General features: G+C 45.5%; 1 protein-coding gene across 1 annotated transcript; it reads left to right on the top strand.

Annotated features, from left to right (window-relative positions):
* The first annotated feature begins 2,206 nt into the window (after positions 1-2,206).
* Positions 2,207-3,097, top strand: LOC9640061 (phloretin 2'-O-glucosyltransferase). The gene has a single exon (XM_024676598.1). The coding sequence runs from the start codon at positions 2,207-2,209 to the stop codon at positions 3,095-3,097; it is 891 nt and encodes a 296-aa protein (XP_024532366.1).
* Positions 3,098-21,837: the final 18,740 nt, after the last annotated feature.

The raw sequence follows: 21,837 nt of genomic DNA, 5'->3' as shown, positions 1-21,837 counted from the left end.
AAATATAATTTATCTAACTTCTTAAACTAGCCAATGTTTTAATTTAATGTGCTTAGCAATCACCAAGGAAGGGAGGGCTAGCTTCTTGTCATTCAATCCTCTTCTCTCGCAGGCAATATACACCCTTTGCCTTGGGCAAAAGCAGCGAGACCCTATCCTCTTGCCGGAGACTAGGTACAATTTCCACATTGATTTAGCAGGAGAGCAGCGACACGGCATGGTGCTTCGTGATACCAGTCGCAATCCTGCACAGGGCCAAGTGGTCGGGTGCGTGTAAGTTCTAGATCTTTCTTGCCTTTGCAATTCTTTTTTGAGCAATGGCTTGTTGCGGGAACTTCTCCAACATCTATGGATGCATTCCTGAGCAGATTCCTGAGCCATTGCAGGTGGATTCGATCCAGGAGAGCATGAGCAGGCAGGTGCTGGGGTGGCCAATCGTGAGCGGGGGATGGAGCTGGTGGACAGATCGTGGTGAGGGATGGCGAGGGAGGAGTTGAGGAGGAAACTTGAGCACTTGGGAACTAGGCAGGCTGAAGGAGCCATGTCGACCAAAGGTTAAGAATTCTTTGGTAAGTTTTGAATGGAAAGAAGACGAAAGTTTAGCGGGGCAAATTTTTCTAGAACTTTTATTGCAAAGCTGACTGGTTAAATCACATTTTTAATTATAATATAACCTTTTGTTTAGTAAGTTAATATTGTTGTTGAGAAATCCTTCATGGCATGAAGAGCAGAGAGTCTTCTCTATTATGTGCGAATCTTGACGCGGGATTCCATACATTACAAGCATGGAAAGTCATCCGCATTTAGCAAAAGTAGTGAACGGGCTTTACGTTTTTGGAACTTCCACTTTGTCAATCTAGGCATCCTTGCTTGAATATCAAGAAGTTCTATGGAGCTTCATGGCATGAAGGCTTTTATCGACGAACTATGTGATGCTAGATCACGCCCCTCTTTAGTAACCCTCCGCAGCGTCTATTTGTTTCCATCCACACGAAGGAGCGCTTTGCTCGCCACATCGCCTTTGATGAAAGAATTTATAAGCTTGGGTTCATCGACCAGTAGCAAGGCTTCTGATCCATGTCGTCGATTTCAAAGTCGTTTGAAGCCATGACCACCTCGCAAAACCTACGCTCTCGGAATTCCATCCTTCAAAACCATCTGTCTTTCAGCATCTTATGATCGGCACTTGAGGAAAAAAACCCGCGCCATGTCTTGCAGTTTGTGAAGATCTCTACAAGTCTTTTCCGCCTCCATTCCGCTCGAGCAGCTTTACAGGGCGAGCAAGCTAAGAAGTCACTGTGATCTTCTGCAAGAACACTTCAAGTAGCCTTTCCTTCCTCTTTTCGCTTGTCACCTGCTGCAGTAAAGCGGCCACCAACGAATCCAGCAGCTCCGGAATGGCGAGTACCAGCTTTTGTTTCGTGCTGTAGAGCAAAGGATCAGATTGCCTGGTCAATTCCGGTCTACTTTCTTGCACTTTCGTGCCTCTCACAAGGAGCATTCCTTTTTGTGGTGTTCTAATTGGGCTCTCGGTACTCGCCTATATCTTACCTGGCTTCCAATCCAAGATCAAAAGATCAAAGCGCTGCGAATGGCGGGTGCTAGCAAGAAGCCTCATGTTCTAGCGTTCCCATTCCCAATCCCGGGCCACACGAACTCACTGATGCACTTCTGCCGCCGTCTCGCGGCCTGCGATGTCACCATTCCAATCCGAGCAACATGAAGCTCATGCACCAGACGCGCGATCTGATTGCAGACCCCCACGCCAAGAGCAACGTCCGCATCGTCGAGGTCTCGGACAATCCAGGTAACAGCATGCGCAGCAGCAACGATCTCGCCAAGGGGGATTCCAGCGCGATCGTGGAGAAGATCCGCCTGGCAGCGCGAGCCATGGCAGCCTCTGTGCGAGAGCTTATCCGGAAGTTCCAGGAGGAAGGGAACCCCGTTTGCTGCATGATCACGGACACCTTCAACGGATTCACCCAGGATCTGGCGGACGAATTCGGCATCCCCAGGGCGGTGTTCTGGACCTCCAATGCGATCAACGACATTTATTACCTCTTCCTGCCGGAGCTCATCTCCAAAGGATTCGTGCCAGTCGCGAGTAAGTTCTCCCTCCCCTGTTTTTAGGGTTCTAAGGAAACTCCCCCTTCTCCCAGCCAGGAAAACGGAAGAGCTCATCACATTCCTGCCCGGGTGCCCGCCGATGCCCGCCACGGATCTGCCGCTCGCCTTCTACTACGACCACCCAATCCTGGGCGTGATCTGCGACGGCGCGTCGCGGTTTGCCGAGGCGAGATTCGCGCTGTGCAATACCTACGAGGAGCTGGAGCCACACGCAGTGGCGACGCTGCGCAGCGAGATGAAATCCAGCTACTTCCCCGTCGGCCCGTGCCTGTCCCCGGCATTCTTCGCGGGGGACTCGACAGCGGTGGAGCGATCCAGCGAGCACCTGTCTCCCGAGGATCTGGCGTGCCTGGAGTGGCTCGACACACAGAAGGAATCCTCCGTGATCTACGTCTCCTTCGGCAGCATGGCCACCTTGTCCATGGAGCAGTTGCAGGAGCTCGCCAGGGGCCTGGAGCGCAGCAACCAGCCATTCGTGCTGGTGCTGCGCAAGACCCTGGTCGCGGATCCCTCGGTGCACGATTTCTTCGAGGGATTGAAGCAGCGGATCGGCGAGCGCGGGATCGTGATCTCGTGGGCGCCGCAAATGCACGTCTTGCTCCACCCGGCGGTGGGAGGATTCCTAACGCACTGCGGATGGAACTCGACCGTGGAGGGGATCTGCGCGGGCGTGCCTATGCTCGCCTGGCCTTGCATGGCGGAGCAAAACATCAACTGCAAGGAGCTTGTGGAGCACTGGAAGCTGGCGATCCCGGTCCAGGATGATCGGGATAAAAACTCCGTGGTCTCGAGCGAGAGGCTGGCGGATTTAGTGGCGAGGCTGATGAGAGGCGACGAGGGTCGCGAGATGCGAGCCCGGGCTCGGGAATTCCGCAAGGTTGCTGCGGCTGCCGTAGCCGAGGGAGGATCCTCGGACAGGAACCTCAAGGCCTTCGCCCAAGCTCTGAGAGATCTGGAGGCTAACAACTAGTAAAGAAAGTCAATATTTCGAAGATTAGAATCAATCAATGGGTCAGTATGAAGTTTTTAATAAGCCAATTGTATAAAGTCTCCCTCTTTTCCATGTGCCTCTTAGATGGAGAGTATGGTGTGCAATTCGTAAAAAAGTGGATTTTACAACAGTGGATTTTACTCACACCACGTGTATGCCTGCTATTGGTCCACGTGTATTATGAATGTGAAAAAAACACAGGCATAGAATATTTTATGAATATCCAATCCTTATGCCCTGGATGGGGCATCATGCCCATAAAAATGACCCATGCTATGTATGGAATGGAGCCATTCATGGCCCATAGACCCATTCATCCCATGCATTCTACCAAGTTGTTAATGTTGCAAACCAAATGGACAATCGACTAAATTGCTTATCTAGAGCAGTATGTTCCCACATCTTGCTCTTGCTGCTCATGGCAAAAGAACTGAATTATCCTTTTTTGGCACACCTCTTTTAACATAGTGTTTATAGCGAGCGTAAGTGAACTCCATCTATCTCCGTTGCAAAGCCATGGATATATACTATCTGGAGTTATGTCTTTAATGCATCCCATTGAGTTTATCTTTTGTTGCCATTGATTTCCAGTGTAACTCTCTCAACACTTTAGTTTTGTACCATGATGCTTAAAAGATTTGTATATGACTTAAAAGTAAGTTGAAGTTTAACCAATTCAATGAATTGGTGGGGCTCATACTTCAATTGTGTACTACGCAAAAGTGCATAGTGTTGATGTTTGGACCTGGAGTTCTCTCAATAAGAGCATGCTGAAGGAGATTTAAGAATGTGGAAGTTGTAATTGCATGTAGTAACATTCAGGATAACACTAAACACTTTCAACATTTTCCAATTATAATTGTTTCAAATTGGACCTAGAGTTCTCTCAAGAGGAGCATGCTAAAGGAGATTTGAGAATATGGAAGTTGCAATTGCATGTAGTAACATTTAGGTGAGAAGAGCAATGACAATAGACACTTACAATATTTTCCAATTATAACCGTTTCAAATTTTGAAATTTGTAAAAAGGGTTTCCAAGCATGGGGCAAAACTATCCAATGTATGCCGTGCGTTACAGCCGAAGAACTAGAGTTTTTAGGGATTGGAAGTTCGTGCTCACTTTGGTAAAAGTAGATTTGTTATAGTTTCCTATATGGTCTAACCCTTTTGCAATGTTTGAGGTTTTTATGTTTCCTCCTAACATGGCAAACTGGAGAGGATTCTATGACTTCTTTGAGGCACAACAATAGATCCAACAGGGGATAGGACCGAGGATTTTATATGATGCCTCCTCCTCTCAAGGCTTGACAATCCCTTTGACAAGGCAGCCCAAGACTACTTCTAATGTTATGCCAATCACCGAGGGGAAAGGTCCTACTAAAGAAAGCGATAGTGAGGGATATGTTACTGCTCGAGATGCAAGTGAGGACGAATTCACAGACCCAGAGGGTGATTTTGGTTCTACCATGAAACAGGTTGAGAGTTCCTCAAGCGAGGATGGGCATCATGTAGCATCCAAGCTCGATAGTTTTGACCCAGAACTTAAATTGGGAGCTGCTTTGGAAGCTATAGTGATTACCCTTGGTGAGGCAAGCATAAGCCAAAAGGGTACCAAGGGCCGCAAGTGCCTATAATGGGCATTTATGGAATATTTTGAATATTCTTACCTTTAACTTTGCCAATGAACTGAAAAGTGTCTCTTTCAAGTGAAACATATTTCAAGACAATTATCTATTTTTATTGTGAAAGTGTCTATATTACTTCCACAACATCAGCCCAATCCATACAAGCTCTCTGGATTTTGGAGTGCCCAGTGGATCTTATGTTTGGTCCACTCCATGACAGGTATGTTAAAGGGAATAAAACTTCTCGTGTGCATGTGGAGAACCTAGGAAATCAAATAGATGATGTACTCTGTCTCTCAACTTGGATCCAAATAGGCTCTCCCAATTGTGGAACATCGAGTGCTTGGCTGCGTGCTCATGAAGTGTTTCCTGCATAGTGTCTATTATTGTTGAGGTGTGCGGCATTCTTGCTTCAAGCCTAAAAACCACAAAGGATTGGTTATGCAAACCTGATCGAGGAGAAGCTACCCACCACCACAGCTGTGGCGCTCTTGCTTGGGCGGTGGTCTTGCGATCGAGGGAGTGTGCACTAGAAGCCTTGCCTCCGATTAGATGACACAAATCTAACGAACAAACCATCAACAAAATCATGTTATAAAATGAAATCGCCCCGTATCCAAGGCACAATTAATATGGGTGGGACTTGGTGTAAACCCTAATCCCAAATGTGGAAACCCTAAAATTGAACAAATCAAGAATTGAATTTAAATTTGAAATGTACACTAAAGAACACTTAATTTTCTGCGAGTATAGCCAAGTATAATTTTCCCAAAGCTCGTCACTTCACTGGTGTTGCTGTAGGCAAGGCACTCTTGATGTATAGTGGTAGATCTACACCCACAACATCAGCCATTGCACACTCCATTGTTAGATCCAAATGAAGTAAATATTGCTTTGATTTACTACTCGATTGTTCTCTATGGACTTTCAAGTTCCTACCATGAGTATAGTTCCCTCCCTAGTTTACTTCAAATTTGTGCCACTGAAACTTTTTCTTCCAGGTTTACTGGAAGACGTGGAGGAAGACAAGGTGGATGGCCTTCCATCCAATTTTAGTGATTCAGACTATGGTTCTAGTATGGATAGTGATAACGATGCTCTCCTAGAGGTTTGTTTAGTTTCCAGCCTCCTAGATTCATGATTTGCACGTTTCTAAGCCTTCTATAATTTTTTGCAATTGAGGGGATTCGATAGTTCAGCTACATTTGGCACTTGGATGCACCTGAAGATCCTTGAGACTAAGACTGCTGTTTACCTCGCATGCTATCTTAGAATTTCCAAGCCAACACTGTACAAATACATGTGGCTTGCCGATCCAAATTGGAGAGGTGTATATTACAGAGTACCACCCGAAGAGGTATTTCATCATGTTCAAACTAACAATGCCATGAATCAAGGTGGCACAAATTGGGGGATTATCAATTCCCGATCTAGCTGTCGAACTAGAGGATACTGGTTTAGCCGATGCCAAATTCGTGAGGCCTTAGCCACTCACGATCCAAGTAGGTTGGAACAGAAGCACATGACAAGGATTCGACAACAGATTTATAGAAACGAGGAGGCTTATGCACTTTATCATATGGATTGTGAGTATTCTTTCATTTCTGCTTTTTTGTTAGCACAAGTGGTAACATGTTTATTGTAGCATATTGCAAGCTTGTAAGCTATAGTTTCTATGTACATGCCATTATTTGTGGGGCAACTCATTATATTGTAGCTTGCAAGCTAGCTACCTCCAAAGAATCCCATGCAATATTCAACACATATGCGCAGGCTGTTCGTCAATTTGGAAGGCCCAAGCACATCCGGAGCGACAATGCTCCAGAGCACAATGAGGTTGAGAAGGACATGATCCGCTATTGAGGTCCTGCAGCTAGGAGCTTCATACGTGGGACATCAACACGTAACCAGATACTCACAGCGCTAGAGTTTTTCCAAATAAGGACTCATAGGACTAAATCAAATTTGTTTTACAGCGCATAGAGCATTTGTGGAGAGAGCTCTTTGAGCGCTATAAGCACCTTTTTGAGTCCATGGAAGATATAGGAATTCTCGATGTATCTAATCCATGGCACAACCAAAGTCTACGTTGTGTCTTTGCTCCGTACCTCGAGAAGGATATTTCACACTAAGTTGCAACCTGGAACCTCCATGAGGCCCGTCCATATCGATGTGGTGATTACTTCAGACCATCTCATGTTCCTGCAAACTTATTTCAACCGATAGAACGAGAGCTTGGGTAAGAATTTTGGTAATGTTACAGAATTCCTGATAAAATGTGCTTTTGTAGGATTATGCTGGTTGTTGGTGGAAAAGATATTGAAGACCTTCCAGGACCATTTCTCTCCAATGTTGAAGGTGCAACTTTGTCAGAGGTAATCTTTAGAGCAAGAATAGAACAATTTCTTTAAATCTATTTTGTTGTGCTTGGCTACCTTACAAGCTCTTGGCACTGTTCGAAACCAGGCATTTTTTATGCATCGGGAAGGACTCAACTTAGACAGCCACTTCCAATACTGCCCACAAAAACATTTGAAACTAATCACTAGCAAACCAAGTTACCTTCCGCATCTACTACCAAGAAACATGACGAATAACAAAGCACTAAAGCAAGGTGCTAAGGCAGAGAAGCGTCTCCTAAACCCTATGACCTGATGAATCCCCATATCATGGGGTCAAACTTGATGATATGTGGCATCTATGTATAACACATTGTTCATATTATGGGGACATCATTGAGCCATCGGCCAGCATCCATGGGGCATCCATGAGGCATCCAAATGACATTTAATGCCGAACCAATAGAAAACTGCCACATGGACACTGTATTGTGAGTGAAATCTACCGCAGTAACACTCACCCTTTTACGAATTGCACGCCATAGAGAGCATAGCTTTACTTGTACATGTTTTTGGGTTGGGTTTCCAAAAACCATGTTGCCTATGCACAAAACTGTGCCAGAGTGTCGAACTGTGGTTGCACGGTGGTGGTATTTGAGGCCTCCCATTAAACACCATCCTGATTCACTCTCTCTCCACTTACCTGGCGATGATGTGGCATCAGCCCTCCTTTTTGTTTTATCTCTAGCGCACTCCCTCTCCCGTCCGTCGCCGATGCACACTCCCGCCCGCGGCTATCGCCTGCCCACGGCTCCCACCCGCCCGCTCGCCCTCACGGCTCCCGCCCACACTCCCACCCGCCCCCGCACGTCCGCCCACGCCCAGCGTGCGCCCTAAAATTACTTCCACGTGGCCACAGCCCCAACACTTAGCCAAATTTCAATCAGCGCGCCCTGGTCCACCCATTCACGCTGGATGGTTGCCCCATACTTGACCTAAAAACACTTCTGTTTCTTTTATGATCAAGCATGGCAGCAGCACATCAATTTCCAGAGGTAAGCAATCAATTCAATTTCATATTGATTCAAGAAAATCATTTAGGATCCCCCATGGCTTGATGAGGTGCAAGAATTCCATGAAAAGGATTATTTTTGTGCAGATGATTTAGATTGGAATTTGTCTAAATCAAATGAAACTATAGCTCCTATTGTGTATATATTACAGAAGGATGTGAACAAGTTTCTAGATGGTGAGAGGAGAAGGGGTGATGGAGTGGATTTTTGGCAATTTTCTAACAAAAATCGTGATCCTGGAGATTTGAAACGACCTAAAAACACAAGCTTTTTATCATTAATCAGGTATATCTTTTTAACAAAATATAATTACTAACTTTATGATACAGGTATTGGTGTGAATATGGAAAACAAGATACTCGTGAAACATCCTCTATTATGGTTGCTGAATCTACACCAAAGTCAGGACTTGGAAGTAGACCCAGTCGAAGTTCTAATAAGCGGGGTTGCCTTTGCAATTTTTTGGTCAAACAGTTTTACAAATGGCCTGATTATGTGCAGATTACATATTATCATAGAGAACATTGTGATAAGAATGGGATTCCTTATCATGGTCAACTTGATCTGACTGGAGGAAATTCATTATTTCCTCAGAAGCTTTCAGCAGATATTCGACATTGGGTGATTCATATGATTTAGCAGGATTTCACATCAAATCAGATTTATAATGAGCATATACAGATTGTGGAAAGGAATAAGTCAGCTGGTGAACCTCCTCATCGAGATGATTTTCTAACTATGCAGGATATCAACAATCTGCATAGGAAGTATTCGCTTTCAACTTATCGATTACATGAGAATGACGCATAGAGTGTACGTATTTGGAAGAACACAAATCCCGAGAAAGTATTTTTCTATCAGGAAGGTGATCGAGGTAAAGATTGTTTTACTATTGGGATCCAGACAACTTGGCAACTACAAAAGATGGTGGACTTTTCAAATAATAATTTATTGAGTCTTGACGCAACTTTTGGAACTAATCGCTACAAGGTAATATTTTCATTCAGTTTTAAGTGATTAATACTTAATAATTTATAATTCCCATTATACACCATGCTTGCTTTTGATTATCATGGAAATGGTATTCCAATTGCATGGGTTTTAACTTCTAGTGAGAAAGGAGAACATATGAAGAATTAGATGATAGCTCTTATAAAACGAGTTTTAGAACACATGCCAAATTGGAAACCACGGGTGATAATGATTGATGATGTTAAAGCAGAGATTAATGCTATAAGGTAATTAATTTGATATGAAATAATTTAATTTTTTTCTTTTATATAGAGCTACATTTGATTGTCAAATTCTATTATGTATTTGGCATGTAAGGAGGAATTGGCTCAAACATATTATTCGTAAGGTGAAATCTTGGGATATTAGGATGGAAATATGGAAACGTCTCGGAGATATTATGTATCATTTAATTCATGCAGCTTTTCATGATGATAATATTATGCGAACTGAGATTAAACAACTTATTGAACATTTTGAGGTGGATTTTCAAAATGAAGTAGCCTTTATCAAGTATTTTCAAGACGAATGGAAGGACAAAGTTGGTAAGTGAATCAATAATTTAATTTTTATAATTTATTTTAATTTATATTTGATAGATATGTGGGTTGTTGCTGCTCGAAATTTCCCTCATGCTAACAAGGAGACAAATAGTTCGATTGAGGCATTCCATGCAAATATGAAAGCTATACTCTTGTCCAAAAAAAAACATGCTCGCAATCGAAGGATGGATTGGGCAATTCATCAACTTACTACTAAGGTTCATGCGAGGTACTAGTTTACTACTTATTGCAAAGATCATGGTTTTATCCGAAACCATGCATATGAAAAGCTAATCGATAGTGCGATTGTTAAAGCAAGAAATATTAACGACTCTCAAGTAAAATTCGATAAGGACAATACTCACAAATCCTATATACAATCCTCTTCAAATCCAATTATATGGTATCTTGTTGTCGGAGGTGAAGGACACAGTGATTGGGCTTTTTCGACTTGGTGTAATTGTCCGTGGGCAACCAAAAAAAACTTTTGCAAGCATCAAGCAAAAGTTATTATGTTAAAACAAGGAGAAAAAACTGATTGGACTACAACTAATTATGAGGTTCAACCATCACAATTGCATGCAATCTTAGAACCTGGGCTAGATGATTTATTTTATTGTCATCAAGATTTTGAAGCACTTGACTTGGAAGCTATGACAGAGGTAATTCATTTATTAATTAAAATTTTGAAATACTTATAAAAATTTGAGCAGGAAAACATCCATCAAGATGTTTATCATGAGCAAGAAATTCAGTTGGAGACTACATTAGAGGTAAACTAACATATTTTATATACTAATATATATGAATATTGAGCAGGAAGATATTCATCAAAATATACAGCATCAACAAGAAATTCAGTTGAGGACTACTATAGAGGTAATTTACACTAAGTAAATTTTAAATATTGATATGAACTTTAAGCAAGAAGATATCACTCCATCAAAAGTTACAAAAGCGACATTACAACAAAAGATGATGGATATCTTACAAGATCTTCTTGATGAAGAAGCTTTTTTATCTATGGTTGACAACGATTTAGAAATGATACAGTAGAAGGTTGCAACTTTTAAAGCCAGGCCAAACAATCTTATTCATCCTGCAGCAGAATTTTAACAGCGTGTTGATAGTTATGGTACATCCTTGAAGCGAGCAAAACCTTTGATGGAAAGAATTACAGGTAAAAGAAAAGCTTCTAGTAGTCCAGAAGCAACTCCTTTTACTAGGTAGAGGAAGACAAGAAAGAAAAGCTCTTTAAACGAAAAACTCAATCTTAGCAAAGAATAAATAAAAAAACAAACTCTTTATATACTTACATTGCATATATTTAAATTAGTGAGAAGATTTCATAAGTTTACCACTCCTAATGGTCATCCATTGGCCACGTAAAGCACGTAGAAAGGCATCCACGCGCGCGCTAATTGAAATTTGGCTAAGTGTTGGGGCTGTGGCCACGTGGAAGTAATTTTAGGGCGCACGCTGGGCGCGGGCGGATGTGCGGGGGCGGGTGGGAGTGCGGGCGGGAGCTGTGAGGGTGAGCGGGCGGGCGGGAGCCGCGGGCGGGAGTGTGCAGCGGCAACGGACGGGAGAGGGAGTGCGCTGGAGATAAAACAAAAAGGAGGGCTGATGCCACGTCATCGCCAGGTAAGCGGAGAGAGAGTGAATCAGGATGGTGTTTAACGGGAGGCGTATTTGAGCTGGCAAAAGAAAATTATCAACCTATAGAAGAAGAAAGATATACACTCCTAAGAGCTGGTACAAAGATAGATCCTCCCCTAATATAGCAAAGGGCATCTTTGTTGCACTCCAATCTTTGAGGCTCCAAAGATTTATAGTTGGACCGAGCGGTATAGACTACTTCTAGCTCTAAGAGTTGCTTGATCAACAGTTGGCAAGAGATCATATAAAATGTTCCACAAATCCAAGTAGCAATGTCTTGTTTCGTGCGTTCCATAAAGATGCACAAAGTGACAAGGTGTTTTCGAACCCATTGGCCACAAGTGTTGTGTTGACATATACACATATACACACATGCGGCGGCAGTGGAGGACAGGTCCAGGTGATCGGCGGTGGCGGTGGCAGCGGTGGTGGCAGCGGTGGTGGTGGTGGTGGTGGTGGTGGCAGCTGGAAGCAGAGCTTAAGAAGTCTGTTAAGCTTCTGGATATCTCTATTCTCTTCTTTGTATGACCTGTTTATTTTTTGCCGCTGCCTGTAGGTTGTACAAATTAACCATTCGTTTTGTGCATAACTTTTCAGGAAAGAGAAGCTGTCTGATTTTCGTTTAGAAAGGTTGGATATAAGATCTTATAAAATAACATTTCGAATATACTTACTATTCTTGTACTATTAAGAAGAAGGCGCTTGTCATGGAGTTCCGACAAAGGAAAGGTCTCACGCGGTGGCATGGGATCCGCGCGTGAGCGTCATCTTAGGCGATTGGTTCCAAAGCAGCATACCATGGCAGGGGCATTCCACGTGGGCGACTGCCACAGTCCAGATCTTCCCAGTCGACCCATCCCCATCGTAGAACCACGAAGCCCCTGGTGAATAATCCAGCTCCAGCCCAAAGCGCTCCTCCGGGTTTTCTTGCACCTCTTGATCGCTGCCGATTATTTCACGCGCTAGCGAGGTCGCCTCAACGAGCAACGTTGCGGTGACAGTGCTGACCTTGGTGTTCCCTTGCTACTACGCTGTACAAAAGCTTGAAAAGGTGAGTGTTCTCGAGATTTCTTGTGGCAAAGCGGTAAAGAGGAGCTTGTTTTTTTGGTTGCAGCTCAAGGTTCACTCGCCAGAAACTGAAGCGATGGCCTCACCGGAAGGAATTTCATGTATGGCTTCTCTCTTTTTTCACTAGGTTCTAACTAGCCGTCTGTGCAGATCTTGTGTCGCTCTTGTCTAGAGTTCCTTGTACTCTCTCGACGCGAACATGTCTTCTGGATGCCATGCGCCTGTTTGATGTGGGCAAGCCACTCACCGTGCTGGGTGGCTGCAGCTCCAGATCCAAACAAAGAAGCAGCTGCTCGAATGGCTCGACACCTTTGAAGCTCAAGCCAAAGCTGCACCTGGGCAACCTCTTGCTCTCCTTCCTAGACGCCATGCGAACATGCAGGCTTAAGGGTTCTACGGGGAGCATCGAGAGGTTCTATAACGTGTGGTTCAAGGAACTCATGGTAGAGTGGGAGTCGATCGATCTCACCCCGGCGTCCGCCAGGTGTTAGAGGTAGAATCCTTACCTATCTTTGGAGTGGGACGAAAGCATTCGTGTGAGTCTGGAGCGCTGGGTTCGAAGGTGCTCGCTCGTTTACCAGGACAGGCCCCGCGAGGTTTCATACTTTATGGACTTTACGGATGCAAGCTTGCAAATCGGCCGTCTGCTCTACACTTAGACACTCACAAAGAAGGGGAAGCGGACCATGCCGAGCTCCAGACGCTGTGCTCGACGAGCAAGTCGATCGTGGAGCACGGACAGTCGGTAACAGCAGGAAGCAGCGACGAGCGCGAGCTCTACCGTGCCGCCGCTGCCGTTTTCGGCAAAGGCCATTTCGCGCAGCTGTCCAAGAACGCGCAGTGGAAGGACCTTGCTCGCAATCCGAGCTGGGAGAGATAAGGGAGCTGGCATGGAGCGGGCAGTTTTGATCTTCAACTTCCAGTACACAGTTCCGGAGCATTACTTTGACGGCGGTGCTAAACAACTGAGAAACAATGGCTCGGTGCCATGATCGTCTACATCGTTCACATGACCAATCTCTTTGGGTTTTTTTCTTTCTTTGGAATGTGTTTCTCATTTCTTTTGTTGATTTGCGCAGCTAATATTTGAGGATCATTTGGCTCTAGACATTTGGACACAAGACATGTCTAATTGTTAAGAAGTGGGTAGAGTCTCCCAGACTACAAAGGGCCTTGAAAGCTAGCGCGGGTGAAATAGACGATGCTATGGTCAAGGCGATTGCAGCAGGTGGCACATATTAAGATGAGGAGCGCAAAGATGTATGGGCAAAAATTTATAGGATTTTCAAAATGAGTAATGACAGGCTCTCAGTACATATTATAGTATAGACAGTTTTCAAATAAGAATATGCTTAAATAAAATGAGCGACGACAAGTAAATGGACGCTTAAATTTTGTCAGCATAAAGAATATACCACGAATATCCAAATATGTTTTAGGTAGACATTATATACCTTCAAAATTGGAATTGAAGGAAACCCTAAGGAATTAGTATGGAGAAGCTGATGGAGGCGGAGTGCAAGGATGCGAGATCGGGGCTTGTAGAACATCAGCTGGCGAATGGGCTGCGCTGTTCCATCTCCTCCAAAAGGCGCAGCAGGAAGTGCGTTTTCCAGCGCTGGGGAACGAGATTATGTCAAGAATCGTGAGCCTACCCGAGGAGGACCTCTGCAAGGCCGAGTGCACTCATGAGGCCATGACTGTGTGGAGATCAGACTGCTGGCTCCCGTTTGCCTACGATGCAGAGCTCTTCAATCTCCTGGCCGTGCTCTACATCTGCCTCTCAAACAACCACTCCGAGTTCCAAGCCTGCCTAGCCCATCTCCATACAACAAGCTCCGATGATCTACAGCGTCTGGATCGGCCAGGTTCTTGGTGAATCTTCTTTCCTCGAGGACGATTCTCCGGCATTTGCTACGGTGGAGAGGATTTGGACGACGCCATACGAGTCCATGCAACTCAGGTAAGCTTGCAAACTTCCTCGATATCATATCGATGTCTAACTTTCTTTAGGCCCCGTCCACGAGTGTCACTGACGCAGAAATCATCCAGAGAGGAACCCTAAAACTATAACTGAATCGATCGACTAAGCTTCAATTGCTTTTGTGCCACTGCTTTGGCTTTTATAAGAAATCATATCGAGGCTCGCGAGGATGGGTCTGGAGTTGCGCTGCCTTGCGGACGAAGTGGTGGACTGCTACAAGAGGGAGAGTGTGGTTCTGGGCAAGAAAGAGTGGGACGAGTACTTTCGACTGGGGTCACAGTTATCAGTCGCGAATTGCTCCGGACAGGGCAAGAAACTGTTGTCCGCCATGTACGACGAGCAGGGGAGCGGTCTTTTGGCTAGTCTCTGCACGCAAAGGCCTCCTCAGTCGGCATTCCTCTCCCACTTGTTTGCACTGTTCGACTGCACAACAAACGCGAGGCTTTGGCTCTGCAGATCCACTCTCCCTGTCTACTACGCCTTCAGCAATGTCCACAAACCTCACGTCTTTACATCTGATCTACTACGTATGTTTTGCAGATTGCAATCTTTCTTGTTCAAACAAGTGGTGTGTAGTGAAACGGCAGGTGAGAAACAGAATCTTTTGGTTTCAACTGACCAGAACTTGATGTCCTTCCTCGGTAGCTTTCAGGAGCGTGTTCCATCATTGAGCGACGTCAAAGATGGGACGCCATACGTGCCCACAGTGACGTTTAGCGTTTCTTTGTTGAGTCCCATGAACTGTTTATTTGCTAATAATTCGTGATGCAGAATCAAGACGGGAAAGTACCCCTTTGTCTTGAGTATGAGAATCCCCGTCTGCCGCATTCTTCGAGTTCCGGTTGTTGTCTCCAAGCACCAGGACATGGAAGTGCACAAAGATGCTTGTTGTTGATCAAGACGAGCTTCAAAATTACTACAGTGTGCCCGAGTTTCTCAAGGTGAGATCCGGGTGGATCTTAGGGCGCTTTAGACGTCAAGAAGCTTCCAAACCTCGAGTTCAGAATGCCGTACGGACGACTAATATTGGCGATCATCAGTTTCATATAGTGCTAGATGGAAGATCTTCTCCACTCTGCTTGTGGTGTGTCCCTGGGCGTAAAAGTTGATTGTTAAAGATTGCTAAAGATTTAGTTATTTATTTATTTTCCTCATTTACAGCATGAGATTCCATAGTGGCCAAATAGAATGGCAGCATAGATCGGATCCTTGTTGCTCATCGACGTTCTGCTTTAAGGACGACTTGACAGGCGCATTGCCAACCATTCTAGATGGAGGAGGAGCCAAGCTAGCTTGAACTTGTTGAAAAGGGAGCGAGATGGCATGCAAGGTAGAGAAGATAAGCAGATTGAAGTTCTACGAAGGCTTGCTTAAACTGCTAACACAGCGGGAAGCAAATCCAGGAAGTTTATACTCGTCCGGGAGTGTGCTGTGGCACCCATTATAACAAATACTTAATGGTGTTTTGAATTGCTGAAAAAGCTGGTTTCTCTCCGAAATGAAACTTTACTTGTTTTATTATTTGGCAAGTGCACAGTCCAACAATGAGACTTGAACGGGTCGAAATCTCTTGTGAGCCCACGTGACAAATAATGTGGTACTACTTCTTCCTCTTCTTTTCCTTTTGCTCAGTCACTTCCACAGGGCCAATTACAACCGTAGACTGTGGTGGCTTCCTCGACACTTGATTCAACCACGACGTTGTTGTTGATATTGTTTGTGATATGCGGACGGCGGACGATCCCTGACTGACGTGTTACCCTAAACCTCCCGGGATTGGGATTATTAAAGAGATGTCAGCTGATTTGCTACATACTGTCTAGCGTGCGTGATGGAGAACTAGCATAAAAATGAAGATCTTTAAAATTTCTTAGTGTTATTCATCCATTTTTCAGAAGAGCTTCTTGGGGAGAAACCGAGGCTGGGTGGCGCTATGGCGTGCACTTGAGCAGCAGCGCCTCGTCTTTGAGATTATAAACATCACTTTAATTCTTCTGTTTATGAAATTGTAAATATTCTTAGAATAACAAATCAATATTCCTGTACTTTAATCCCGATGGATGGAGAGGACAAAAACTAAAGAGAGGTTTCCTTTCAAAACTGTTCTCCATTAAAAGTCTGGCCAAAGCTCCACCCCGCCTGTGCGACATTGAGTGACGTGACCAGTCGATTGTCACTCGTCACGACGCAGAACGAGAGGCTCTGCCCGATGAGCCTGCTATCGCTCTGCCAGTTTTGGCCCCAGTTCCTTGACATTGGCTGTCAGTCGCTGCTCAGCCCCTTGATCGACACCGCTCACACGTCCCCAGCCCCTCCAACGTTGCTCATGAGCACCAGCATGAAGTATTTGTTCCCGTTGAGCGTAATTGAAGAGATTATGCTCCTTAGAGGATAGGCAAGGCATGGTAAGCCATCAGTATCAAACCATTGATGAATATTAGTTTGGGGCCAAGGATAAAAAATGGTAATCCATACAATCCTTTAGTGTTTCCGAATTTGAAGTTAGAGGTGTCAGAAAAGTTACCACAAGGATAACTGGCTTGTGGCAGCCAAGCATTCATAGGCCATGCTTTCACAGTTTGTATCCATACTAGCTCACCCTGCAATATAGAAGAAAAGAGAAATCAATAAAGAATAGTGCGTGAGAAAGAGAAAGAAGAAAAGAGAGAAAAGTATGAAAGAAGTGAAGAGTACCTTCTGTATTGGATGGGAACAATTCCTCCTTGGTAGATGCCAATCTGTTCCCATGCTGGCTGGGCCATGTCGAAGTGCTCCAAGGGAGGATTGCACCAGCCGCTATTATCGTTAGCCTGAGTGTGTCAGGAATCCCCCAATTCTTGCCACATTCCTGACTCTCGCCGGATTCCTGACCTGCAGACCACATTCTTGACTCTCGAGACACTTCCCTATTCCTGACTCTCGAGACACTTCCCGATTCCTGAGTCTCGAGCCACATTCCTGATGATGATGTGGCGCCTCCTCGACCTCAGCTATATTTAGGCCGTCCTCGATCCAAGAGTGGTGGAACTTTATCAACCTATAGTATATATAGGTTAGCCTTGTTCCATTTCTCCACAATCTGAATCAACGCCAGTCTAAAGCCTCTTCTTTGTTTCCATTAGCTTTTCTCTTTGTCTTTTTGCATTTTCCAGTCTTGATCTTGTCAGGGGTCTTGACAGTTTGATTCAGATTGTGTTTTTTCGTTTTTTGATTTAGCTCGTTTTGATTGTTTGATTACCTTTGCCTTTTTTTCCCCCTTTTTTCTTTCTTCTTGCCAATGGAGTCTCCAGGCCATCCTGATTTCTTTGCTGAAGTCCTTGCAAAAATCCAGTCTGAGAATACCGAGCTGAAGGCGACCCTTCTTCGCATGCAGCAGGAGCTTGCTTCACTTTCGGCTCAAGGATCCAGCAAAGTTCCTGAACCGAAGGTGAGCTTCCCGGCGAAATTTTCAGGCAAGCGTTCGGAGCTTCGCGGATTCCTGAACCAGATGGAGTTGATCTTCGCACTTCAACATCGGCAGTACCCTACTCCCGAGTCTCAAATCCACGCGATTGGGACGTTGCTCGAAGGTGCAGCTTTGTCATGGTTTTCTCCTCTTCTGAAGAAGAGCATGAAAGGGGTCATGGTTCCAGAGCTGATGGATCTTCAATTGTTCAAAGAGAAGCTCGAAGCATGTTTTGGCGAGACAGATCGGGTTCGGGCTGCTACCACAAAGATGAGACGTCTCTCTCAGGGGTCTCATCCTGCCTCGATCTACGCTGTAGAGTTCCAACTCCTTGCTTTGGACACTCAGTGGGATGAGTGGGCCCTGATTGACCAATTTCGTTTCGGCCTCAACAACGATGTCAAGGATTTGTTGCTCACCATGGAGGATCCCAAGGACCTGTCGGATGCCATCAACAAAGCTGTTCGATGTGACAATCGTCTCTTTGAACGTCGTCAGGAAAGTCGCCGCGCCGCTGTTTTTCCGTCCCAGACTCAGGAATCCCAGCTTGAGTTTTTGGGGCATACTCCTGAACCTACTGCTCCGGTTCCGATGGATATTTCTGGTACTCCCCGACTCATTAGAGGGAAGTTGAGTCCTGCTGAGAAGCAACGTCGAATATCTCATAATCTTTGCCTCTATTGTGCTGATCCTAATCACAAAGCAGCTGTATGTCCCAAGAAGCCTCCTCGACTGCTTGAGTTCACTCTGCCTCAAAGTCCACCTCTATTGCAGTCGGAAAACGACCCTGTCCAAACAGAGTAGGAGCTGTCTGTTTGGACTCCCCGAATAAAAATCACTTTTCTTCTTTATCAAGCTCCTCACCACCTTTCATCAAAGCCACCACCAATTCCCGCAACTTCCGCGTCCCATGTCTCCTTTCTTTCACCGGACAATCAGGACTCAAGGCTCTGGCGTTACTGGACTCGGGTGCAACTTCCTGCTTCATGGACACGGACTTTGCTGCCCGACATCATGTTCCTCTTTCTCCTACTATACGGGATTTGAGGGTTGAAGGCATCAGCGGGCATTTTGTGTCTCCATCTTCTGGACTTAGGGAAACGTTGCTCGTTCGAGTACACATCGGGTCCACCATCACCGATATCGCCTTCAACATCATCAATAGCAAGTCCTCCTCTGTGGTGCTCGGTCTTCCTTGGTTCCAACTACATCAGCCTCAGATCTGTTGGAAGGAATTACAGCTCATCTCTCCCACGGCTTCCCCTGCTGTTCATCGAGTCCGAATCAAGAAAAGTTCCCTAAACTCAAATTGGGGTTTTGTTCCTGACTCTATTAAGTTTTCACCCTCTTCTTTTTCCTCTCTTCCATCTTACACTGGACCGTATCCTCGTCTCATCATTCCATTTAGTCGTACACCTCCTCCTATCTCCACAATCACTATGAAAGAACTCCTTCATGAAGAACCTCTTTTTCTTTTTGCTTTGCATGTTTCTCCTATCAGTCTTCCTGAGAAGTATCATGATTTTGGGGATGTGTTTGACAAGAAAAAAGCTAGTGTACTGCCTGTTCATCGGCCTTATGATTGTCCCATTGATTTACAGGAAGGAGTGTCACCTTCGTGGGGGCCTATCTACGGGTTATCCCCGTCCGAGCTTAAGGCCCTCAAAGAGTACGTGGATGAGAACCTTGCCTCAGGCTACATTTAGCATTCGCAGTCCCCGGCTGGAGCGCCTGTCTTCTTTGTCAAGAAGAAGGATGGGAGCTTGCGGCTAGTCATCGACTACCGAGGTTTGAACAAGGTGGCTATTCGGAACCGTTATCCGCTTCCCCTGATCTCGGACCTGTTGGAACGCCTCGACGGTGCCTGCTTCTTCACCAAGATCGACCTCCGTGGAGCATACAACCTGATCCGGATCCGGCCTGGTGATGAATGGAAGACTGCGTTCCGAACCCGCTATGGCCACTTCGAGTACACTGTCATGCCATTTGGCTTGACAAATGCTCCAGCAGTTTTCCAACACATGGCAAACGACGTCTTTTGGGAGTTTCTTGATCAGATGGTGATTGTCTACCTCGATGACATCCTCATCTACTCAAAAACTCAGGAGGAGCATGACGAACATGTACGTAAAGTGCTAGCGAAGCTGCGAGAACACGGCTTATACGCGAAGCTTGAGAAATGTTCCTTTGATCAGCAGTCTGTGGAGTTCCTTGGGTACATTGTCACTCATGAGGGTATCACGATGGATCCTGCCAAAGTCAAGACTATTCTCGAATGGGAGCCTCCACAATCAATGTCGGACGTTCAGGTTTTCTTTGGCTTCGCCAACTTCTACCGCAAATTCATTGATCACTACTCTGACATTGTCCTTCCTCTCACACATCTCACTCGCAAGGATGTTCCCTTCTCTTGGTCTGCTGCTGCCCAGCAGGCCTTCGACACACTCAAGGCAGCCGTCAATTCTGCTCCTGTCTTGATCCATACTGATTCCTCACAACCTTTCTTCATCGAGGCTGACGCCTCCGACTTTGCCATTGGTGCTGTGCTGTCTCAACTTGGAGCGGATCACGAACTTCATCCGGTCGCTTTCCATTCTTGGAAATTCCAGCCTGCGGAGATCAATTACGAAATCCACGACAAGGAGCTCCTTGCCATCGTGGATTCCTTTGGAGAGTGGCACCGTTTCTTGGAGGGGGCGAGCAAACAACAGTCTGGACGGATCACAAAAATCTCGAGTACTTTGCCACTTCCCGAGTTTTAAGCCGTCGTCAAGCAAGGTGGGCACAATTCCTGAGTCGGTTTGACTTTGTTATCAAGTACAGACCTGGAAAGTTTCAAGGCCTTCCTGATGCTCTTTCAAGGCACTCCTATCTCAGTCTCAGGCCTGGTAATCCTGCCTTCGATCAACAGGATCAAGTTATCCTCGGTCTTGATCGGCTTCAAGTTATGGCAATTTCCCTGGCCCCTCAGGACTCCTCCTTGATGGATGCAATCAGAAACGATCTTCAATCCGATGATCTCGCTAGCGACATTTTCCCCCATCTTCAGGCTGGACACCCAGTGACTCCCGACTGCTGGCGATTTGACGAGTTCGAGTTCTTAGATGGCTTATTGTACTGTGGGGAGCAGCTTTACGTTCCTGAAGGTGATGCTCGAAGGTTGGTCCTGATGGCGTGCCACGATAGCCCGACTGCTGGTCACTTCGGCATTGCGAAAACCTATGAGCTAGTTGCACGGGACTTTTGGTGGCCTCACATGGACAACTACATCAAAGCTTTTGTTACCTCCTGTGACACTTGTGCCCGGAATAAGGTACCTCGCCACCTTCCTTCAGGTTTGCTTCGTTCCCTTCCAGTCCCTTCAGGTCCTTGGGAATCCATCTCCATGGATTTCTTGAGTGATCTTCCAAGTTTTGGAGGCTTCAACAACATTTTAGTTGTGGTGGATCGCTTCACAAAGATGGCGCACTTCTTGCCATGTACCAAGGAGTTTTCGGGCGAGGACATGGCAAAACTGGTATTCAGGGAAATTTTCCGACTTCATGGGATTCCTACAGATGTGGTTTCGGATCGGGGGCCTCAGTTCATCTCTCATTTCTAGCAACGTTTTTTGCAGCTGCTTGGAGTGAAGGCCAACCTCTCTTCGGCATATCATCCTCAAACTGATGGGCAGTCCGAGCGAACGATTCAGACGTTGGAACAATTCTTGAGGTGCTTCATCAACTATCATCAGGATAACTGGTTCGATATCTTTCCCCTTGCTGAGTTCTCCTATAACAACTCTGTTCACTCCTCTCTTCAAGTTTCCCCCTTCTTTGCGAACTCTGGCCGAAATCCCCGATTCAATCTCTCACTTCCTTCTCCATCTGAATCCTCTCGTTCAAATCCCTACTATGAGGCATTTATCTCCAACCTCCAGGAAATCCACAACTCCATCTCCTTCCACCTCCATCGTGCTCAGGAATCTCAGAAA

The sequence above is a fragment of the Selaginella moellendorffii genome, unplaced genomic scaffold (genome assembly GCF_000143415.4).
Source record: "Selaginella moellendorffii unplaced genomic scaffold, v1.0 SELMOscaffold_17, whole genome shotgun sequence".
NCBI lineage: Eukaryota > Viridiplantae > Streptophyta > Lycopodiopsida > Selaginellales > Selaginellaceae > Selaginella > Selaginella moellendorffii.
The sequence above is the reverse complement of the archived record's forward strand: the minus strand, read 5'-3'. Positions and strand labels throughout refer to the sequence as shown.

Coding starts and splice junctions, on each gene's coding strand:
- LOC9640061 (XM_024676598.1), top strand. CDS start 2,207: ATGCCCGCCACGGATCTGCCGCTCGCCTTCTACTACGACCACCCAATC.